This window comes from Pocillopora damicornis, chromosome 7 (genome assembly GCF_964200805.1).
Source record: "Pocillopora damicornis chromosome 7, jaPocDami1.2, whole genome shotgun sequence".
NCBI lineage: Eukaryota > Metazoa > Cnidaria > Anthozoa > Scleractinia > Pocilloporidae > Pocillopora > Pocillopora damicornis.
In genome coordinates this window covers 5,748,117-5,768,356 of record NC_142676.1, presented here as the reverse complement: position 1 = coordinate 5,768,356, position 20,240 = coordinate 5,748,117, and the positions used below count along the sequence as shown (strand labels likewise).

The window sequence follows — 20,240 nt, the reverse complement described above, 5'->3', positions numbered from 1 at the left end:
CAAGGAATCTTCACTCCATGCTATGCAATCAATCTCACATTCTGTAAAACAAAAAAAGGCAACCAAAAGATGAGACAAAGGCAGCAGTTTTATCAAAAGCCAGTTATGGTAAGAAACAAGGAATCTTCACTTCATGCTATACAATCAATCTCACATTCTGTAAAAAAAAAAAAAGGCAATCAAAAGATGAGACTTGTAAAGGCAGCAGTTATTAGCTCTCTAGGCTGCCTATAAGACCTCTAGCTACACTCAGTTTAGTTTACAAGCAGGCTGTCCTGTTTGGGTCAAGGTCTTAGCCCCTTACACCTCAATGTCATCATACATATTCTCTATACTGTTCTTTATACATTTCTAAAGAGGCCAACTAGGAGAATTTGTTTAACAATCAAGAGCTGCTTCAGTTGGTGATCATCTCTTCTATTCTCATGACTTTCACATTTGATTCAAGGGTCATATAGTAAGGAGAAATTAGATGCTAGTCACTCTTAGGGGCTTAAGGATTAAGGCCCCTTTCTGGGTACAGCCACCTATTACACTATCAGCAGCCACTTATGGAAATAATTATTGAGACTCATGCAAGGGTCTGCACTGACCAATAAATAAATATTCATCAAACAATGCACAAAGCTCAGATAAACAAACCAATCCCATCCAGTGTGTTAGAAAAACTAAGTTTCTTACCAAAATTTAATGTTGCAAGAATATTATGGCAACTTGCATCAAACATGATCACTTGCGACAAAGCAACAAAACAAAATCCCTCAGGACAGGAAGCACCACAGATGTGAGGACAATTCTGTATCTGTTAAACAATTGATTACCACTATAATGATTCTCTTTATAGTTATTCTACTTGGATACTTTTTTCAGAAACTCAGAAAACCACAAGTGTTTCTAGAACATGATTGTGTCAAGGAAAATACACCAATTAATCCTGTAGGAGTGACTAGCATCCAGTTTCTCCTTACAATATCACCTCTGAATCAAACATTAAGGTCATGAGAATAAAGGAAATGATCACCAACTAAAGAGACTCTTGTAGTACTCATTATTTTCTGAGCTTGAAAGTAACTTCTTCCTCAATAGAGTATGTGATTTAGATTACAAAAATATATTCATCAATTTTTCTGCGTGATTTTAGTCCCAAAAAAGTATTTTTCTTGGCCATGTTCATCACATAATTCAGCCCCAGCAAGGAGGGGGGAGAAGGGGGAGGGAGGGGGGAGAAGGGGAGGGAGGGGGGATAAGGGGAGGGAGGGGGGAGAAGGGGAGGGAGGGGGGATAAGGGGAGGGAGGGGTGGGACACTAATATACTTAATTTTTTTCCTCGTGAGGTACCAAAATACCATAAATAGTAAAAAATTTCATACCAAAAATCTGAATTTCAAAGTTGTCGACTTACGTCAATTTATAATAAAGTTCGGATATAACGCGTGCTGTCATTGGTAGAAAGAGCGTGCTCTACGAGTATAGAGCATGGAGCTGAGCTAAAGCTGTCACGCCATGTGCCAAATGGTACTATGTTTGACCTTTTCTGGAACTTCTCTCTAGCTTTTTTCGTCAATTGAAAGTGAAATTTCGGAACAAGCGAGCCGGCAAGTAGCAACAGAAGAACCAAACAAAGGTTTTTAAAGAGGCCAGGCGCCGTAATTTACGTTATTATAACGTGAGCAGAGACGAAAATCCTAAAGGAGAAAACCAAGTGGACAGTCCCAGTTTTAGAGGTTTTCACGCTTAGTTAGATGGCAAGCTTACGTACGGTAATAAAAATAATCACTGGTCAGGTTGGTACAGGCCATTTTAAGGAAGTTTTTTTCACTAAACACGAAATAAATCTTAAGCTAAGATCTTTGAACTTTCTTTTGAAAAAAATAACTTTATCTGATTTTGCCGTGCAATGACGAAAGATATTCATGTCAAATTTGAATCATTACTAATCATAGAATTCTAAAAAATCATGCTTGTAACGATATGGAAGGCAAAATGCATGAATGAATGAATGAATGAAAAGTTTATGACAGTGTCAATGTTTTTAGCTGTAGATTAGCTAATGGAGGACACCTAACGAAAGTCATTAGCTAATAACTGGTGTACTGCAACCAAAATTTATTCTTGTTTCCTGGAGCAGAAGAACCCCAAACTAAGTTACTTTTAGTATTATTAGATAAGTAAATTACAGATTTTTCAGTGCATATGCTGAACTGTTTACCTCTCCTCTGGCTGACACGCTCGCCAAAGTATCAACTTGATATAGCGACGAGCCAGTTTCATTTCTTGGTCCAAAATTAACTGTTTCTTCACCACCTGCTAATCCCACTTCAACAGAATCCCAAGGCATTTTTGTTTTTTATTTTTTCGGAAAGGTTTCTGACTAAATTGAACAATGCTAAAGAGACTGCTCTCGAGGATGTAAGTCGTAGCAGTTTGTACTACTAGCGACTAAATACAGGAATGCCTCTGACCTGTGATTGGATGATAAAAATAGTAAAAGTTAATATCTTATATCTTAACTCCTTGCTCGTGAATATGGTTAACCGCGTGTCTCGAAGCGGAACAATGAAATATCAAACAGAAATGGCTACTTTCATAATGAAGAGAAGGCAGAGTCTAGCCATTCCTGTATTTAGTCGCTTGTACTATCATCCGCCATATTCCTTTTTCGCGCCACAACAGGAGCGCAAAGTAACATGGGAGATTTTAAGCGCTCCCTCTCTCTTTCCCACCCTCTTTCAAATTATTTTGAAATATTACTGTTTGGAAGCCAGACATAGTGTCCTTTACCCATGAATAGAGGTGTTATTGAAGGCCTAAATGCAATAACTGTTAATGTTATCACCATTAAGAGGTAATGGATACAAAGATCTCGACCTAAGTCTCTAACAAATAAAAAGACGCTTTTAGAAAAATGTTCGACTGCCGGTCATTTAGTTATTTCAACAGTGACCGGCAGCCTACCTCAAGCAATATGGTCAGTGGTCAGTTACGTTTGTTTTGACATTTGTGGCGGCATTGAAAGGGCTTTATCGCGTGGACATCGTGCGCGAATGCAATTCCCTCAAGCACTTTGCCCTTTACGTGATAAACAAGTAATTCGCAAGTGCAATCAAGGATTAATCTCATTTGTGGTTTCAAAGTTTACCCAAAATTGCCTGAGTCACGCAAAGCAACTTTTTCTATACGGATACGGCTTTCTCCCCACGTATCCTGTGAAAATGATCACTGAAAATGGAACTTTTGTAAAACGCTCTCCAGAAAAACGCTTTTTTCCCATGTACGTGACGACGGACGAAAACAGAACTTTTCGAAAACGCTGTTTGGTTTCACCTAATTGAGATTCAAATTTGACGCCTAAAAATCACTCAGCCGAGCAAAGTCCAACTCTTAGAGTCCCAATGTATAACTTATGCTTCTGTAATTTAACGCTTTAATCGCTGAGAGTGACTAGCTTTCAATTTCTAGTTACAATATTCACTCCTGAATCAAACATAAAGGCCACAAGGACAGGGGAAATTATCACCAACTAAAAAGGCTCATGATCATTCAACAAATCCTCCTTGTCAGAACCTTAAGAAATGCATATAGAACAGTATGGATAATATGCATACTGATGTTAGGGTGTAAAGGGCTTATATAACTTACATATCTTTTTTTCACTGACTTTTTTTGGATCGCGCGCCGGACTTCGCCAAAAATCAGGGACTGCTCGTAGTCTAACTCGCTTGCATAGACTAGTGTTAAGCACGTGTTATTTGTTTCCGGTCTTAACTGTATAGAATTGTGACGTCAGTCGATCGCGTTATAATACTAAACTACTCTTTCTTGGGCACTTTAATCATATACAATATTGGATAAGAGAAATTGTTTGGTGGGTTTGTCTTTTTGACATTGATGGTGTGGTGAAACGTTAAGTTTGTCGCCTAAGAACGTTGTGGTCTATAACAGCATAAACTCATTACTAATAGAGACGAAGTTGTAGAAAGGAGGAGCAATTTAAAATCTCATTCCGTTTGCTAAATCTTGGAGAAACTGGTCAAGAGCATCACTTGCTGAGTGTATGGTGAGTTTATACGTGCTATTTTGAAAAAAAAAAAAGCCGCTTCGTACTTTGCTTCTGTGCTTTCCCGCTTTAAGCTACATATCTTCTCAACTATATGCATAATTCACTAGACCTTATTCAACGAATTTTTAACGAGGAAGCGAATTCTGTGAGGTTTAGTTTCCACTGGCGAAGGAGTCGGAATTGTAGAAGCGCTTGAAACTTGATTTTCGAAAATCGAAAATCGAAGCGTGAGAGAAGTCATAAGCTTGAAAGAATCGGAGTCGGAAAGATTCCATTCCGAGGCTTATCATCCGGTGAAAACTAGATATTTGGAGTTGCGAGCAGAAGCGGAGGTGCTAACCAGTCAACCAGTTTTCAGGCCATCAGTTTTGACTGTGTTGTAGGAGATGGAGCTGTAAGCGGCATTGATAGTTTTTTTCAGATTCCGTCGGCTTGAATTTCATTAGATCGTATGACTCAGCGCTTTTGGTATTGAATTAAACTCCGCCTTAGAAACAGTCGTTTCCATTTTCGCCATTGTTTCTTCGTCATTAAACTGTATCAGTGTGAGATGAAGTGTGGATCTGTTCGAATATCTTGAGGCACGTTGTTTTGCGTTGTTTTCAAGATGTTGGCGGATGAAAGCTAGAGAGATACGTGGTATTGAGGTATAAACTTTGCACTGTTATACTTGTTTATACCCGAAATACACCTGCATCTCAATAATTTTGTCCTATATATTGTTGTATATGTTATATGAAAATCGAAGAGATGGGTCCCCTCTGATCGCACTGGTTATGAATTGGGTTTGAGTTCCTTAAAATTGTCTGTCTAAAACTGATTAAAACTCCTCGTAACCTGTAGCAAGATAGAATCCCGCGAGCAAGATTATTGCTGGCAGTCGCCGTGTGCCCGACAAAATCTTCGAAATTAACACTTTCGTTGTCGATCGCTGAGCTGACACGTGCTGACAGTCACTTGAAATATAATTTCTCTGAGTAGCTACATATGTAGGGACGCATAGTTTTTACTATTTTCATTTAATTTTGTCCTATATATTGTTGTATATTTTATATGAAAATCGAAGAGATGGGTCCTCTCTTATCGCACTGGTTATGAATTGGGTTTGAGTTCCTTTAAATTATCTGTCTAAAACTGACTAAAACTCCTCGTAGCTTGTAGCAAGATAGAATTCCGTGAGCAAGATTATTGCTGGCAGTCGCCGTGTGCTAGACAAAATCTTCGAAATTGACACTTTCGTAGTAGATCGCGGAGCTGACACGTGCTGACAACCGCTTGGCATACAATTTCTCTGAGTAACTACATATGTAGGAACGCGTAGTTTTAACTATTTCAATTTTACTCAGCGCTTTTGGTATTGAATTAAACTCCGCCTTAGTGGAAAACAGTCGTTTCCATTTTCGCCATTGTTGCTTCGTCATTAAACTGTATCAGTGTGAAATGAAGTGTGGATCTGTTCGAATATCTCGAGGCACGTTGTTTTGTGTTGTTTTCAAGATGTTGGCGGATGAAAGCTAGAGAGATACGTGGTATTGAGCTGTAAACTTTGCACTGTTATTTAACAAGTAGAGAAGCCTTGGCTGTGCTCTGTTCTGTTATAAAGCACGCAGGAAGCGGCTAGAGCACGAAAGAAGTGTAGGGAGAAACACGAGACGTAGTCAACGTACTCAACGTACTCAACGCATCGGAAAGGATACCAGAGCAAGCTCTTATTTTTTCACTCGAAGGGCGGCCGATGTAGTTTCTGAGGCTTGCTGTGATGACCGGAGATCGCCATGATGAGCGAGCCGCGATGGACTTCAGCATGATCATATTCGCTCAGACACCGTCATGATTAGAATGAATTTTAACAGTTATGCCAGTTTGATAATATTTTTCAACAAATTTATCTTTCAAATCACAGGCGACCTAAGCTCCAGCTGTGAAGTGATCATCTTGCGCAATAACAGTCATAGCAGAATTATAAGAGTTTGTATGGCAATATTTACGACCGCTCTAAGGAATGAAAAAATGCCTCAGATCCTCAATAAAAATACCTCACGTTACTTCCACAGCGTATCGCTTGTTATCTGACCGCATACTTTAATGAAAAGAACCCATTTTAGCGAGTTATCCATTTCTAAAAGTCCTTCTCACAGCTGAAGCTTGTGCCGCGTGTGTATCAACGAGCGCTTTTCATTCAACTAATCTATCCTTGTTTTCTCGTCACCATATTTCCACCAATAGCGCTGCTCCATTTTCTGCCTAGAAACAGTTACACAACCCCATTCCTCCGTAAGTAATCAAGACCCGCGAACGTTGGTAAGCAATAACTTGCTTTGTTATTATGTTATCTAGCTCGTAGTCGTTACTCAAAGTAAAATTTATTGCTCGTTTTTTACCTTTCCTTTGTTTCCTTTAATTGCCACGTGCTCGTTTCCAAAATCGAGATTATTCTTAAGCTTCTTAAGATCCTTTTTGGTTTGGTGTTTATGGAATGCGCGTGTATCAACCTGGGAATCGAATTTACAACTCTAGCTTGAAAAGAAACATTTAAAGCCTTAGCTTAATGACGAAAGTATGATAATACTACTACAGCAATAAATAGTCCGAACCTTGCTCATCGCCCTTTTGATGGCTTTTAGTGACCTAGAAAAGCGGAAACATAAAAATTTTCTCGAAAAACTATACGCTGGCGCGCTCACCAACGTTGAACAAAAAGCATATGGAGCCTCCTTAAGTCATTTCCTAATTGACGTCTTCCTCGGCGTTTCCGTCTCACTGCTTAAGGTCCCTGGTAAAGTCAAGACATCGGGGCGACAGATGCTGTCCCGAGGCTATATGTATTGTAATATCACGATTTATTCGGCCTCTTAATAAGGGCCTTCGCATTTAGTTAGTTAGGATGTAGGTCATTTCACTTTCACCGACCAAGCTAAAGTTGTTTCACATGAGGGTAAGCGGTAAAATTCCCCTTTCCTTACCCGTCTCACCTTCTCTCCAGCCTCTTTCCTACCTTAGCTATCACGCCACTTATAACGAAGAAGATAATCAACTGGATTGGTTCTAAAAAGGCTGAATACCGTCACCCACGTAACAATGCCACTAGAGACAAACAAGCACACAAACAAACAAAAATAACAAAAACAGTACAAACTAGACGAAAAAAAGAATCTAAACAAAACGATTATATGAGTTAAATTGAAAAGAACTTTTATTTTCTTTGCAGTTTCATCTGGAATTCTTCATCCTATTGAAAAATCAAGTTTTACAACGCAAATGAAACGTTTTTGCTGTTTTGAACATTTTCCCATAAGGTCAGTCGTTCTCTGTTTTATCCTCCTGGTGTCATACACCCTTGTTTTCACTCCTTTGATGGACTTCCTGCCATTTCCTTCTTTAACAAAAACGAACCAAGCGAATAAATACGACGATTTCCGTCGAGAGTGGGTGCGTCAGCATCGAGCACGCATGGACTGGCAAGCCATAGTCAATCCGTGTTACGACAATATGGCCTGGGGAAAAGTGAAGGCTGGCTGGGAAAAACCTAACAGAACCAATGCTTCTACAAGTGAGATAATATTTCAGGACATCAGGCCTGCGAGAGAATATAGTAAGATTTTCATCCAATCAAAAACGTCGGATAATATAACGAAAGTCATTGGTGGAGACTCTTGGAGGGTCTACGTACGTGGTCCAGCAAACATTGCGGCGACTCTTTTTGATCACAATAATGGAACTTATGAAGCTCTGTTTCTTATCATGGAGCCTGGTATCTATCAGTTGTTGGTTTATCTGGATTATAGTCTGTGCGATGGATTCAAGGATCCACCACGTGACTGGTTTATTCAGGGCAACGCTCAAGGGAAATTTCAGCGAGAGGGTCTTCTAGGCCCTCTGGATGATTACTTGTTACGGCCCCTTCAGAACGGAAGGCCTTTGGAGATAAACGTAACAAAGGCAGAGACGAACTTTTCATTAGATGGTTAGTAACTTGGCAGACGGAAAACACAATTTTGCCATTAGCCGGTATGTAATAACCTGGCGGCGTTTACCGCGAAAGCGCCGTACAAATAAATCTGTCCCTTTGAACACTTTTCGATTGAGTGTCGCAAAGTAATATCAACGTAATCCCAACGGCCAATCAGATGAAAGGCAATATTCATGACAGCCAATGAGCGCTCAAAGTGAAAATACACAAACATCTTCAAGCGCGGGAAACACGTGACCAATTTGCGATTGGTTTTAGCTTTAAATCTGATTGGTTGAGAAATTAGCGCGGACCAATCACATAACAAAGTAAAAGAAAACCAAAGGAATCTCAGATTACTTCAACAACGTTGTGTATAACTTAAATTTCTAATTTTTTTCTTGCATCTTTTTTCTGTCCAGACAAACTTCATTCTCTAGAGTCGTGTTCTTCCACATGTAATAAGTTGTGGGATGGATTTGGTCGGTGGAGGAATGACAAATGGCGGCCATACCTTGAAGGTAAGAACTCATCCGTCATTGGCTAAGTCAGATTGGAAGAACAAGCAAATAAATTTACTTTGCCGGCACTAGTTTGTAATTAGTTTTAATAGTAAGACTTAGACGCAAAGTGTATTGAATGGCGGATCCAGACCTTGAGCTAAGGATGGGGGGCTGTTTATTGTCGCTTGCCCTACGGGCTTTTCTTCTTTTTGCGATTCTTTTTTTTTTTTACCCAAAATAAGTGGGGGGCGGATCCGCTAAGCCCTTCCTCTAGATCCACCATTGGTATTGTAAATAATTAAAGAATTCCTCACTTCATTGAATATTTGTCCTCTCACAGAATCATACAACTGGTCTTTACCAGCAAATTACAGCTCTTCTGGAACTCTCTGGGTGTACGGTGATTCATTAGGGGTTCACCTGTATCAGTCAATCAGCTCTCGGGCCCTTTGTAGAAAGCTGTATTTTAAATGCAAAAACAGTTATAGCTGGCTCTATCCAGTAACTAACCCACAACAGAGCAGGACGAGAAACGATAGTCTCGACTTCCGTGCTGGGGAGGTTTTGAAAGCCATTCGAAGCGTTCTTAATACGACTGAATTACAGCAGCCTTCCAGTGTATTACTTTTAAACCTTGGACTTCACTATCCTGTCAGCGTCAATTTTACAACTTTCCAGAAGGTCATCGGACAAGTAATAAATTTGTTGAAAGAGACACAAGTTGACTTACAAGGCAAAGAAGTGCTAAAGTATAAGGCCAAGATCATTTGGAAATCAACGACAGCTTTATGTAAGCACAAGGGAAAGAAATTCAACCCAACAGATAGTAGATTCCTTACACCGCAGGTTTGTGCATATTGAATGGCAATCTCTGTATTGATGACCAAAAAAAGTATAGCAGTCTTAAATTCAAACATTTCATCAGTTGTATGTTCAACTAGAAATTCTGTTCGAGCCATCTTATTTTGTCTTATTTTATTTCTTTTTCAGCGAGTTCTTCTATTCAGCGCCTACGCTATGTCAGCCATGTGTCAAGCGGGTTTTGAGGTCATAGACGTGTATCCAATGTCAGATTCGTATCCAGGGGGTACGTTGGCGAATGATGTTGTTCACTATCCAAACAAAGTGTTTAATACCTTAGAAACGCTTTTAGAGAATTATAAGGCTAACAGAAATCAAAGAATAGGAACGGATGATAGCAAGAGAAGAATTGGGAGATGTACCAGCTGACAAAAAAAAATGAAAGTCTCTACATTTAGCTTGACCAGGCACGCAAAGATTTTTGGCCCGCTTGTGTCTGACATGGCCGATATGAGACATGTAATTTATTGGGCCGAGTTATATTTGGAGATTTGGTTCAACCAAACTACCCCTAACAACCAGACTCTGGTTGTTCGGAGTAGTTTGGTTCTTCTTTCAGTGTGTAGTCTCCTTGCCTAGAAGGCGTCGGTTGATTTATAAAGTTTTTAATGGCCTGGTAGATTTTTAGCCTCCATTGTTATTCAAGGTTTAATAAAGCAAACGATTATTTGGGACACTGGCGTTTTGGTCCAACAAATAATTAATCAATAGACGAGGGCACTAGAGGACGTTTCGTTCATAGATACTCCTCTGTAAAAAAACGTGAAAAGCTAGTTTAGCGGTTGTGGTAGTTATCAACGCTTTTGTGCCACTCATTGAATGAAGTGTAACAATCTGCTCTACTTACAGGTGCGATTTTCTCGCTCTTTGAATATGCGCAGCTGTCCTTTGAGTGATGATTTTTAGCGATGATGTCCGCGGCGGAGATATTGCACGTGAAATGAACGTTTGGAGAAACCTGGCTTGATGTGTTACGTTTTGTGATCATTCGTTTATAATATATAGGGTATAAGTTATTTTTTCAGAATGGTATAATATGGACGTTGTTGCGCAATTTCGTAGGAAGCCATTTCATTGTTCAGTTATCTTCAATGAACTGTAAAAAGTCAGAGCAATGAAACCAGCCATGCTAAAAATATTCTCCATCACTGAAATTATAATACCTTTCGGTAAATTCAGATCTATGACTTATTTTCCAAATTCAAGCCAATTACCAAAATCAATGATGTAATGCCTTTTATACCCGTTAATTGTGTTAGTGACGAAATACCAAAAACCTGGGAATGAAAACTTTAATGTAAGAGCACGTATATGCTGCCTATTGATACATATTAAGCAAGATTTTAACTTTCTTAAGTCTAGATATTGTTCAAATTATTAAACCTTCACTAACGAAGTTTTCTTCATTGTGATTGGCTGGCACGCATCGGTTTGGTAGATATGTTTTATCGCTGGAGGGCCAAAAGTTCTTAATTTTCACCATCGCCAGTTTCTGCTGATGCCAGATTCCAGTGAAATAAAATCCACTTCCCATAGCAAAACAGTTGTTTATTTGTTCCAAAATAAAAAGGCACCTTGATGGATTGACCGAGAAGGAATATTTGGCAACCTATGATTATTACCCGAGTTTTCTGTGAAGTATCAACAATTGTAACATAATCAGATTTGCAGAGTTTTTTCAAGCATAGAATTTGAGCCTTAAAGGGTTGAATCTCTTTCCAAATCTAATGATCACAGGAAGCTAATGAGATGAATAATCAAATTCACCGTTCGTTGTTATTAGAAGAAATCATAGCAATATGGAATTTGTTCTCATATTCCAGTACTAATCTTGCAACAGTGAGATTCAAATACCTTATGAACAGTTTTTACCCTACCTGAGAAAACAGAATATATCTTGATGCTGAATGAAAGTGGTCATAAACTGATGTTTATTCACTGAATTTCAATTTGAGAATGGGTTCGCCAACGGTAGCTTTTGTGGCAGTACTGTCTAAAAACAACACATGTGTAGCTGCTGATGTAAGGCGTCACTTATCATAGAAATTCTAATGCTGACACATTCTATTAGAAAAAATGATTCATAAATGTATGTAGATATCATATATCAAACATTACCGAATTGAGTAATGGACGTCGGCAGTTGACAGCGACGTTTTCCAAAAGTAATTTACACAAATGAAACACTTTATATACCTGTTATAACTTTACTCAATGTGCCAATATTTTTTTCACCTATGGGAAGCTTTGGAGATGACTTCATCGAATTTTAGGTAAATTACGGGACAGTTTTTCCTGTTACATTTAGTCGTGTAGAGTAGAGTAGAGTTGTCTATATTAACTTTCCTCTTCCGAGGCTATTCTGAGTTAATTATAATACTTTGCGGGGTCTTTGGCTGGACTGCGTTGAGGAGTTTGCAAGTTCTGGAAGGAAGTGTTGCAAGTGCCCTCGATATCGGAATCAAGGCCAGACCACAACAGCGTGAGCTACGTTCCCTTCTCTTTACAAAAAGTGCGTGGGTTATTTAAGGTCCCTGTTGACCAGTTATGGCAACTTGGGCCTGAGATGCGGCCACACGAAATCTTCCACCATCCTTAGATGGCTGGCTAAGTGGCGGAAGTACTTTTATCATATAACCGTACGGTTATATGATAAAAACTGCACGCGCAATCCCATAGCGTGAGGTGAGCAGGTCCGGAGAAAGCTGTCCCGGCTCTACACTCACTCAGCTTTGCTGCAAAACTGAGTGGTAAAGGTAAAATGAAAATAATAAAAAAGTCGCGTTTTCATAGAATTTTGTGTCTTTATGGCTCTGACTCGAGAAAACAAGGGATAGGTTTGTATTGTAGAATCGTTTTTTCGTGGTTTCCCGCGTGCACCCGTCTATCGCGTCCTATTTAGGTTGAAACAAAATTTTTGAAATTTACAACATTTAGTGGTCATATAATAAAATGCTGATTGACTGAGTTTGATTGAGCCAGATAGGAAGATATTTGGCGCTAGGTCATGGCACACGGACGTCGTTGTGCTCGGTCCACCCGAATATTTTCCGTCCGGCCCTCCCACTCAGTCAGTAAGTACATATTTTTTCTGTTGGAACTTGTGGAGAACTGTATTTTGAGGCTGTCTCAGTAAAACAAAATGCCTTTTACCACATTTTACACTTTCCAATCCCAAACTATTCAAAGGAAAAGCTGTTGAAAGCTTTTATGCCAGCCATGCTTTACTTCTTCATATTTTGGAAAGAGCCTTCGCAACAGCAGTGTAGCACCCTTTCAACACCCCCCCTCCCCGTTTTCCCCCTTCTGGTATTCCATAGAAAGCTTCATACATGTCGCTAGCGTTGTTTATGTCGTTTTCGCATCCTTTTTATGATAAATTGCTTCATGTGACTTTACTTTTACTTTAAGTGTGGCTTAACGGCGATAGCAAGCATCTGTGCTGATTTGGGGATCGCTAAGTCATACCGCAAGATTAGTCTGATTCAAGTACGGTCTCCAAGGCTTGGCAGTGACAGGGAGGGATGAAAGGGTGCTACGCCACCGACACAGAAATTCAGGACTCTCTTCAAAATTTTAAAGAACCACAGCATGTCTGGCATTCAAGCCTTGAACAACTTTTCCTTTGAGTCTGAGAGCTTGGAAAAGCGTACAATGTGGGCAATTTTCTAATCACTGGGAAGGCTTCAGAATTGTGGTTCTGCAAAAGGTGCGTAAAAATTTATCAGGAATTAAAAAATCTTGAGTAACCTCTCGACATTGGGCGCCACTTAACCAAGCAAAGGGAGCAGAAACCTGTAAAATTATGTGCTAGATGCAATCGTTAGTGGTGCTCCGTCTACAAATTTACAATCTCTTGCAACAACAGCACACAGTCCATCTTTGGAAGGGGTTGAGCTTTGAAGAAGGAAAAGAAGTTTACCAGATTTTCTCTACGAGTGCGGTCATTTTTACAGGAGATATTCTTACAAGGAGAAGGCGGAACCGGCAACAAGGCAAATCCTGCTGATGTAGCATCTAAAATGAAGCGTCCTAGATAAGGGAATGGAGAAAAATTGCTCATCAAGGAGGAATGACTTTCAGTTTTTCAAATTGCTAGATATTTCAGTAGGCTATCAACCCTTAATAATGCCGATCTCCTGAATGGAGTTGTAAGTAACCCCTTGGAGGATGAATATACGATCAATACGTCAACAATGCAGAAGAGATGGAGACGAGATTTCAAATAAGGAAGAGAACTAGAAACTTATTATCGGTACAAGAAGATCTGTTAATATGACTGTCAGATAACTTTCTTCTTGTGAGTAACCTAACTATGGAATCTTTGACTTCAGCATAAGTAAAAAAGGTGTTTATGCTGTTAAAAGAGACTGGTAATGAAAAAATGGTCCGATTGAGACCCCTTATTTTTAAAAGCAACACTTTCAGAAACCTCTCCCTGCCTTATTCTACAGAAATCGGAATCTGGATAGATCCTTTACATCTCAATTACAATAATAATAATAATAATAATAATAATAATAATAATGATAATGATAATGGTTTATTAGCATATCCATCGGAGGGGTGGCTCTTCTATGCTACACACTTACTACAAACTAGTTAAAAAATCTATCATTACAAAATTGCCAGAACAGTTGCAGTGTGTGTGGTGAGTGTATATTTGCTATTTTGAAAATAACACTGCAACATACTTCGTTTCTGCGCTTACCTTTAAGCTACACATCTTCTCAAGACTGTGTATAATTCATGAGACCTGATTCAACGAATTTTAGCGTGGAAGCATATTCTGTGAGGTTGAGTTTCCACTGGCGAAGGAGTCGGAGTCGTTGGAGCGCTTCAGACTCGAAAATCGGGGTCGAAAGAGGAGTCATAAGCTTGAAAGAGTCTGAGTCAGAAAGATTCCCTTTTCTGCCGGCTCCGCTTATGACTCCAAGGCTTATGATCCAGTCAAAACTAGATTGTCGGACATGGTTTGATGCTACTCTAGTTTAAAGATTTAGAGAATGTAACCGAGAAGCTACAATTCATAGACCCAACGTTTCGACAGTCCTGTCTAGTGCCTTTATGAGGGGTGATCTAAACGCTGCAACAAGAGGTCCTTTTACATGCTCATCAATTAGCCTCCCTTTTTCTGACGAGGTCTAAATGGGCGTCAGTTAGTAAGCCGCCATCATCACGATTTAAATTTCTAATGAGCATAAAGCAGTTTTTAGGCCTTTCCCTACATCTTGGAGGTTCGGAAAGCACAAACTCTAGCACAAAAATTTATAGTTCATATCGGCACTTTTAATCCCCACGGTATCAACAAGCGCTTTTCTTTCAACTAATTTATTACTAAAAGGTGTTACTAGCAGTAGATACAAACGAATTGAAGCAAATAATCAACACTTTTTAAAAACGTGTTTTGACAGTTCTATTGTCATCTTCAGTTTTGATTTATACAAAGCACAAAGTTGAATCTTAAGGGTGTAACAAAATACTGATTGGACAAAACAAACAATAGTAACAGCACAATGTGTGTATTTACAAGGAATATTTTAAATCAACATGTAAAGTTTATGAGTAAGAGTAGGTTGCTCCCATTGAATGTGGATAGCTTCTTTGATTTTAAGTTGACGCACACGTGTGGATAAATACCGGGGGATTTTGCCGACATAGCAGGCATTAGAAGCCCACTATTTCAGGGCTGTACGTGTGCGGTTTACAAGTTTTTATGAGCGCGCTGTAATGCCTGCTATGTCGGCAAAACGTCCTGGCATTTATCCACACGTGTGTGTGAGCACTTAGCCAGTGATAGGACCTCTCACATTTTCATACATTTACATAATTCTCCACAATGTCGCACTCCATGTTCTGATGAGTGTTTTAGCATCTTGGATCACGCTTCCACAACTTTCCAACCTAAAATCACAAAGCTATCCACATCATTTTCAATGGGAGCAACTCACACTTAATCATCAACTTTATCATGTTAATTTTAAACTTTCCTTGTAGATGCATACATTGTTAAGTTACTGTTGTTTGTTTTAAAACGACTGTAAATATAGGAAACTCCTATATTTGAAATGCGGATAAAGACGTGAATATAAAAGCGATTTTCGTAGTAATGAACATTACTTTAGCAGTAGTGAAAATTAGGCTTGAAAAAATTCAGGCCTGTACGGGATATGAACCCATGACCTCTACGTTTCTGGTGCAGTGCTCTACTAACCAAGCTAACAAGCCAACTGGGAGCTAGTCATCATGTTGTTCCCAAATCAACCCGTGAAGTGACAAATAAAACGACTGTGAATATTTGAAAATCATATATTTGAACTGCGGATAAAGACAAGAATATGAAAGCGATCTTCGCAGTAATGAACTTGAGCAGTAGTGAGAATAAGGCCTGACTTCACGGGTTTATTTGGGACCAACATGATGACCAGTTCCCAGTTAGCTTGTTAGCTCAGTTGGTAGAACGCTGCATTGGTATCGCAGAGGTCACGTAACTCAACGTGATTTGTTAGTGAAGTGAGAAATAATGACGTTGGTCAAATATTGACAGCTTTCTAACTGTCACCTTTATAAGCTGGAAACCGACACTTTCCTGTTGTTGTTGCGTTATAGCCCGAGCTAGCAAGTTGTTTGGAGCTTTTAAGAGAAGCAATTGAAAAAGTTTCAACTGTACGAGAGTGTTAGAAATTTCTTCCGACAGCCCCTGATAACGAAGAAGATATCAACTGGATTGGTTCTAAAAAGGCTGAATACCGTCGCCCCCGTAACAATGCAACTTGATGCAAACAAACAAACAAAAACAACAAAAACAGTACAAAATTAAACGAAAACGAGTCTAAACAAAAAAGTACATGAGTCAAATTAAAAAGACAATATTTTCTTTTCACAGTTTCATCTAGAATTCTTCGTTCACTCGTCCTCTGTTTTATCCTCCTGGTGTCATACACTCTTGTTTTCACTCCATTGATAGACCACCTGCCATTCCTTCTTTAACAAAAACGAACAAAGCGAATAAATACGACGATTTCCGTCGAGAGTGGGTGCGTCAGCGCCGAGCACGCATGGACTGGCAAGCTATGATCAATCTGTGTTATGACAATATGGACTGGGGAAAAGTGAAGGCTGGCTGGGAAAAACCTAACAGAACCAATGCCTCTACAAGTGAGATAATATTTCAGGACATCAGGCCTGCGGGAGAGTACAGTAAGATTTTCATCCAATCAAAAACGTCGGATAATGTAACGAAAGTCATTGGTGGAGACTCTTGGAGGGTCTACGTACGCGGTCCAGAAAACATTGCGGCGACTCTTTTTGATCACAATAATGGAACTTATGAAGCTCTGTTTCTTATCATGGAGCCTGGTATCTATCAGCTGTTTATTTATCTGGATTATAGTCTGTGTGACGGATTCAGGGATCCACCACGTGACTGGTTTATTAAGGGCAACGCTCAAGGGAAATTTCAGCGGGAGGGTCTTCCAGGCCCCCTGGATGACTACTTGGTACAGCCTCTTCAGAGCGGAAGGCCTTTGGGGATAAAAGTAACAAAGGCAGAGACGAACCTTTCATTAGGTGGTAAGTAACCTGGTAGAAGGAAAAAAAAATTTGCCATTAGCCGGTGTGTAATAACCTGGCAGCGTTTGCCGCGAAAGCGCCGTACGAGTAAATTTTTCGCTTAGAGCGCTTTCCGATGGAGTGTCGTAAACCAATATCAATATAATCGAAACGGTCAATCAAATGAAAGGCAATATTCATGAGCAGCCAATGAGCGCTCAAAGTGAAAACACACAAGCATCGTCAAGCGCGGGAAACACATGTGACCAATCTACGATTAGTTTTTGCTTTAAATCTGATTGGTTGAGAAAGTGGCGTGAGTTTTCTGGACCAGTCACGTGGTAAAGTAAAGGAAAACCAAAGGAATCTCGGATTTCTTCGAAAACATCGTATATAACTGAAAATTCTAATCATTTTTTTTTTTTTGCATCTTTGTTCTATACAGGCAAACTTCATTCTCCAGAATCGTGTTCTTCCACATGTAATAAGTTGTGGGATGGATTTGGTCGGTGGAGGAATGACAAATGGCGGCCATACCTTGAACGTAAAAACTGACCTGTCATGGCCAAGTCAAATTAGAAGAACAAGCAAACATATTTATTTTGCCGGCAATGGTTTGTAATTAGTTTTGATAGTAAGACCTAAACGTGAAGCGTATTGTAAATAATTAAAGAATTCCTCACTTCATTGATTATTTGCCTTCTTACAGAATCATACAACTGGTCTCTACCAGCAAATTACATCTCTTCTGGAACTCTCTGGGTGTACGGTGATTCATTAGGGGTTCGCCTGTATCAGTCAATCAGCTCTCGGGCCCTATGTAGAAAGCTCTACTTTAAATGCAAAAACAGTTATAATTGGCTCTATCCAATAATTACCGAGCAACAGAGCAGGACGAAAAACGATAGTCTCGACTTCCGTACTGGGGAGGTTTTGAAAGCCATTCGAAGCGTTCTTAATACGACTGAATTACAGCAGCCTTCCAGTGTATTACTTTTAAACCTTGGACTTCACTATCCTGTCAGCGTCAATTTTACAACTTTCCAGAAGGTCATCGGAGAAGTAATAAATTTGTTGAAAGAGACACAAGTTGACTTACAAGGCAAAGAAGTTCTAAAGTATAAGGCCAAGATCATTTGGAAATCAACTACAGCTTTATGTAAGCACAAGGGAAAGAAATTCAACCCAACAGATAGTAGATTTCTTACACCGCAGGTTTGTGCATATTGAAAGGCAATCTCTGTATTGATGACCAAAAAATCATAGCGGTCTTAAATTCAAACATTTCATCAGTTGTATGTTTAACTAGAATTTCTGTTCGAGCCATCTCATTTTGTCTTATTTTATTTCTTTTTCAGCGAGTTCTTCTATTCAGCGCCTACGCTATGTCAGCCATGTGTCAAGCGGGTTTGACGTCATAGACGTGTACCCAATGACAGATTCGTATCCGGGGGTACGTTGGAAAATGACGTCGTTCACTATCCAAACAAAGTGTTTAATGCCTTAGAAACGCTTTTGGAGAATTGCAAGGTTAACAGAAATCAAAGAATAGGAACGGATAATAGCAAGAGAAGAATTGAAAGATGTACCATCTAACAGTCTTTCACTTGGCCTTGCACGACTTTTTACAAAGAATGGGTTTGAGTTATTCCCAGGCCTGCTTGTGTCTGACATGGTCGATACGAGACACGTATTTTCTTCGGCAGAGGTTATATTTGGAGATTTGGTTCGATTTGTTCGGAGTAGGTCGATTCTTCTTTAATTTTTAATCTCTTTGACTAGAAGGCGTCTATTGATTTATAAGTTTTAGAGTGTACTTGTTTTTCAGCCAATAAGAAGAGCGTAATTTTTCATGTAAATTAACTGGTTTGAAATCATATACGTGACTTAAAAAAGCAAAGCTTCGAGGGCAAATCTGGAAAAACCTGGCTTAATGTATTAAGTTTTGTGATTATTTGTTTATGATATGTAGTGATTATTTGTTCAAGGTATTGTAAAATGATCAGATTTGCAGAGTTTTTTGAAGGATAGAATTTGAGCTTTAAAGGGCTGAACCTCTTTCCAAACCTAATGATCACAAGAAGCTGTTGAGATGAATAATCAAAATCATCGTTCGTTGTCATAAGAAGAAATCACAGCAATAGCAATAAAGACTGTGTTTCTATCTTCCAGCACTACCGGTACTCTTGCAAAAGTGAAATTCAAATACCTCAAAAACAGTTTTTACCCTACCTGAGGAAACAGTTCTTGCTTCGATGCTGAATGAACAAAGTGGAAAGTCCCTGACCTAATCAAGATTGAAAAGTTAGCACTAAAACACTTTCTACTTATTTCTTAAGCAGGGAAGGACATTAACATGAGATGTAAGAAGTGTGACCTTCATTGAGTATAAAGACTGATGCCTGTTAGTATGATGCTACAGTCACTGACATTGCAAAACCCGTGTCACCAAGAATCAGCTGCATACTTGAAGCTGATCAAAATGGAGATAATGACACCAACTGGTACATGTAACAATGACATTTATAAGCATTTACTTAAATGAATCCTAACCACTCAAAATTCCAACCATTGGGCTTTGCTTCCCAATCCCCAATCATAAACCTTGGCAAATGGAAATTTCATTTATGCAGCACATCTTAATTGGCATATGGCAAAAACTAACTGTATGTCCTTTGAATCAAGTAAATGTACCTTTCACCAATGGCAAGAAGCAAGGAATCTTCACTTCATGCTATACAATCAATCTCACATTCTGTAAAACAAAAAAAGGCAATCAAAAGATGAGACTTGTAAAGGCAGCTCTCTAGGCTGCATGTAAGACCTCTTATTGCACTCAGTTTGGTTTGCAAGCAGGCTGTCCTGTTTGGGTCAAGGTCTTAGCCCCTTACACCTCAATGTCATCATACATATTCTCTATACTGCTCTTTATACATTTCTAAAGAGGCCAACTAGGAGTGTTCAACAATCAAGAGCTGCTTCAGTTGGTGATCATCTCTTCTATTCTCATGACTTTCACATTTGATTCAGGGGTTATATAGTGGGAGAAATTAGATGCTAGTCACTCGTAGGGGCTTAAGGATTAAGGCCCCTTTCTGGGTACAGCCACCTATTACACTATCAGCAGCCACTTATGGAAATAATTATTGAGACTCATGCAAGGGTCTGCACTGACCAATAAATAAATATTCATTAAACAATGCACAAAGCTCAGATAAACAAACCAATCCCATCCAGTGTGTTAGAAAAACTAAGTTTCATACCAAAATTTAATGTTACAAGAACATCATTGCAACTTGCATCAAACATGATCACT

General features: G+C 39.2%; 1 protein-coding gene and 1 non-coding gene across 3 annotated transcripts; both read left to right on the top strand.

The window, feature by feature from the left end:
- Positions 1 to 3,564: 3,564 nt before the first annotated feature.
- LOC149042247 (uncharacterized) lies at positions 3,565 to 10,045 on the top strand. 2 transcript variants are annotated; one of them, XM_089212624.1, is made up of 6 exons: positions 3,565 to 4,057; positions 6,287 to 6,361; positions 7,269 to 8,024; positions 8,432 to 8,530; positions 8,853 to 9,358; positions 9,503 to 10,045. In XM_089212624.1, exons 3-6 carry the CDS (start codon positions 7,319 to 7,321, stop codon positions 9,740 to 9,742), a joined length of 1,551 nt encoding a protein of 516 aa, XP_089068750.1. In that variant the 5' UTR covers positions 3,565 to 4,057; positions 6,287 to 6,361; positions 7,269 to 7,318; the 3' UTR covers positions 9,743 to 10,045. The 2 variants fall into 2 exon arrangements, with proteins under 2 accessions (XP_089068750.1, XP_089068749.1); XM_089212623.1 differs by lacking the exon at positions 6,287 to 6,361 and having other exon boundaries at positions 3,804 to 4,057.
- A 1,284-nt stretch (positions 10,046 to 11,329) lies between these two features.
- Positions 11,330 to 19,708, top strand: LOC113684084 (uncharacterized). The gene is made up of 5 exons (XR_016188437.1): positions 11,330 to 11,395; positions 16,270 to 16,945; positions 17,370 to 17,468; positions 17,634 to 18,139; positions 18,283 to 19,708. It is a non-coding gene; the product is annotated as an uncharacterized LOC113684084 (transcript).
- The last annotated feature ends 532 nt before the right edge of the window (positions 19,709 to 20,240 follow it).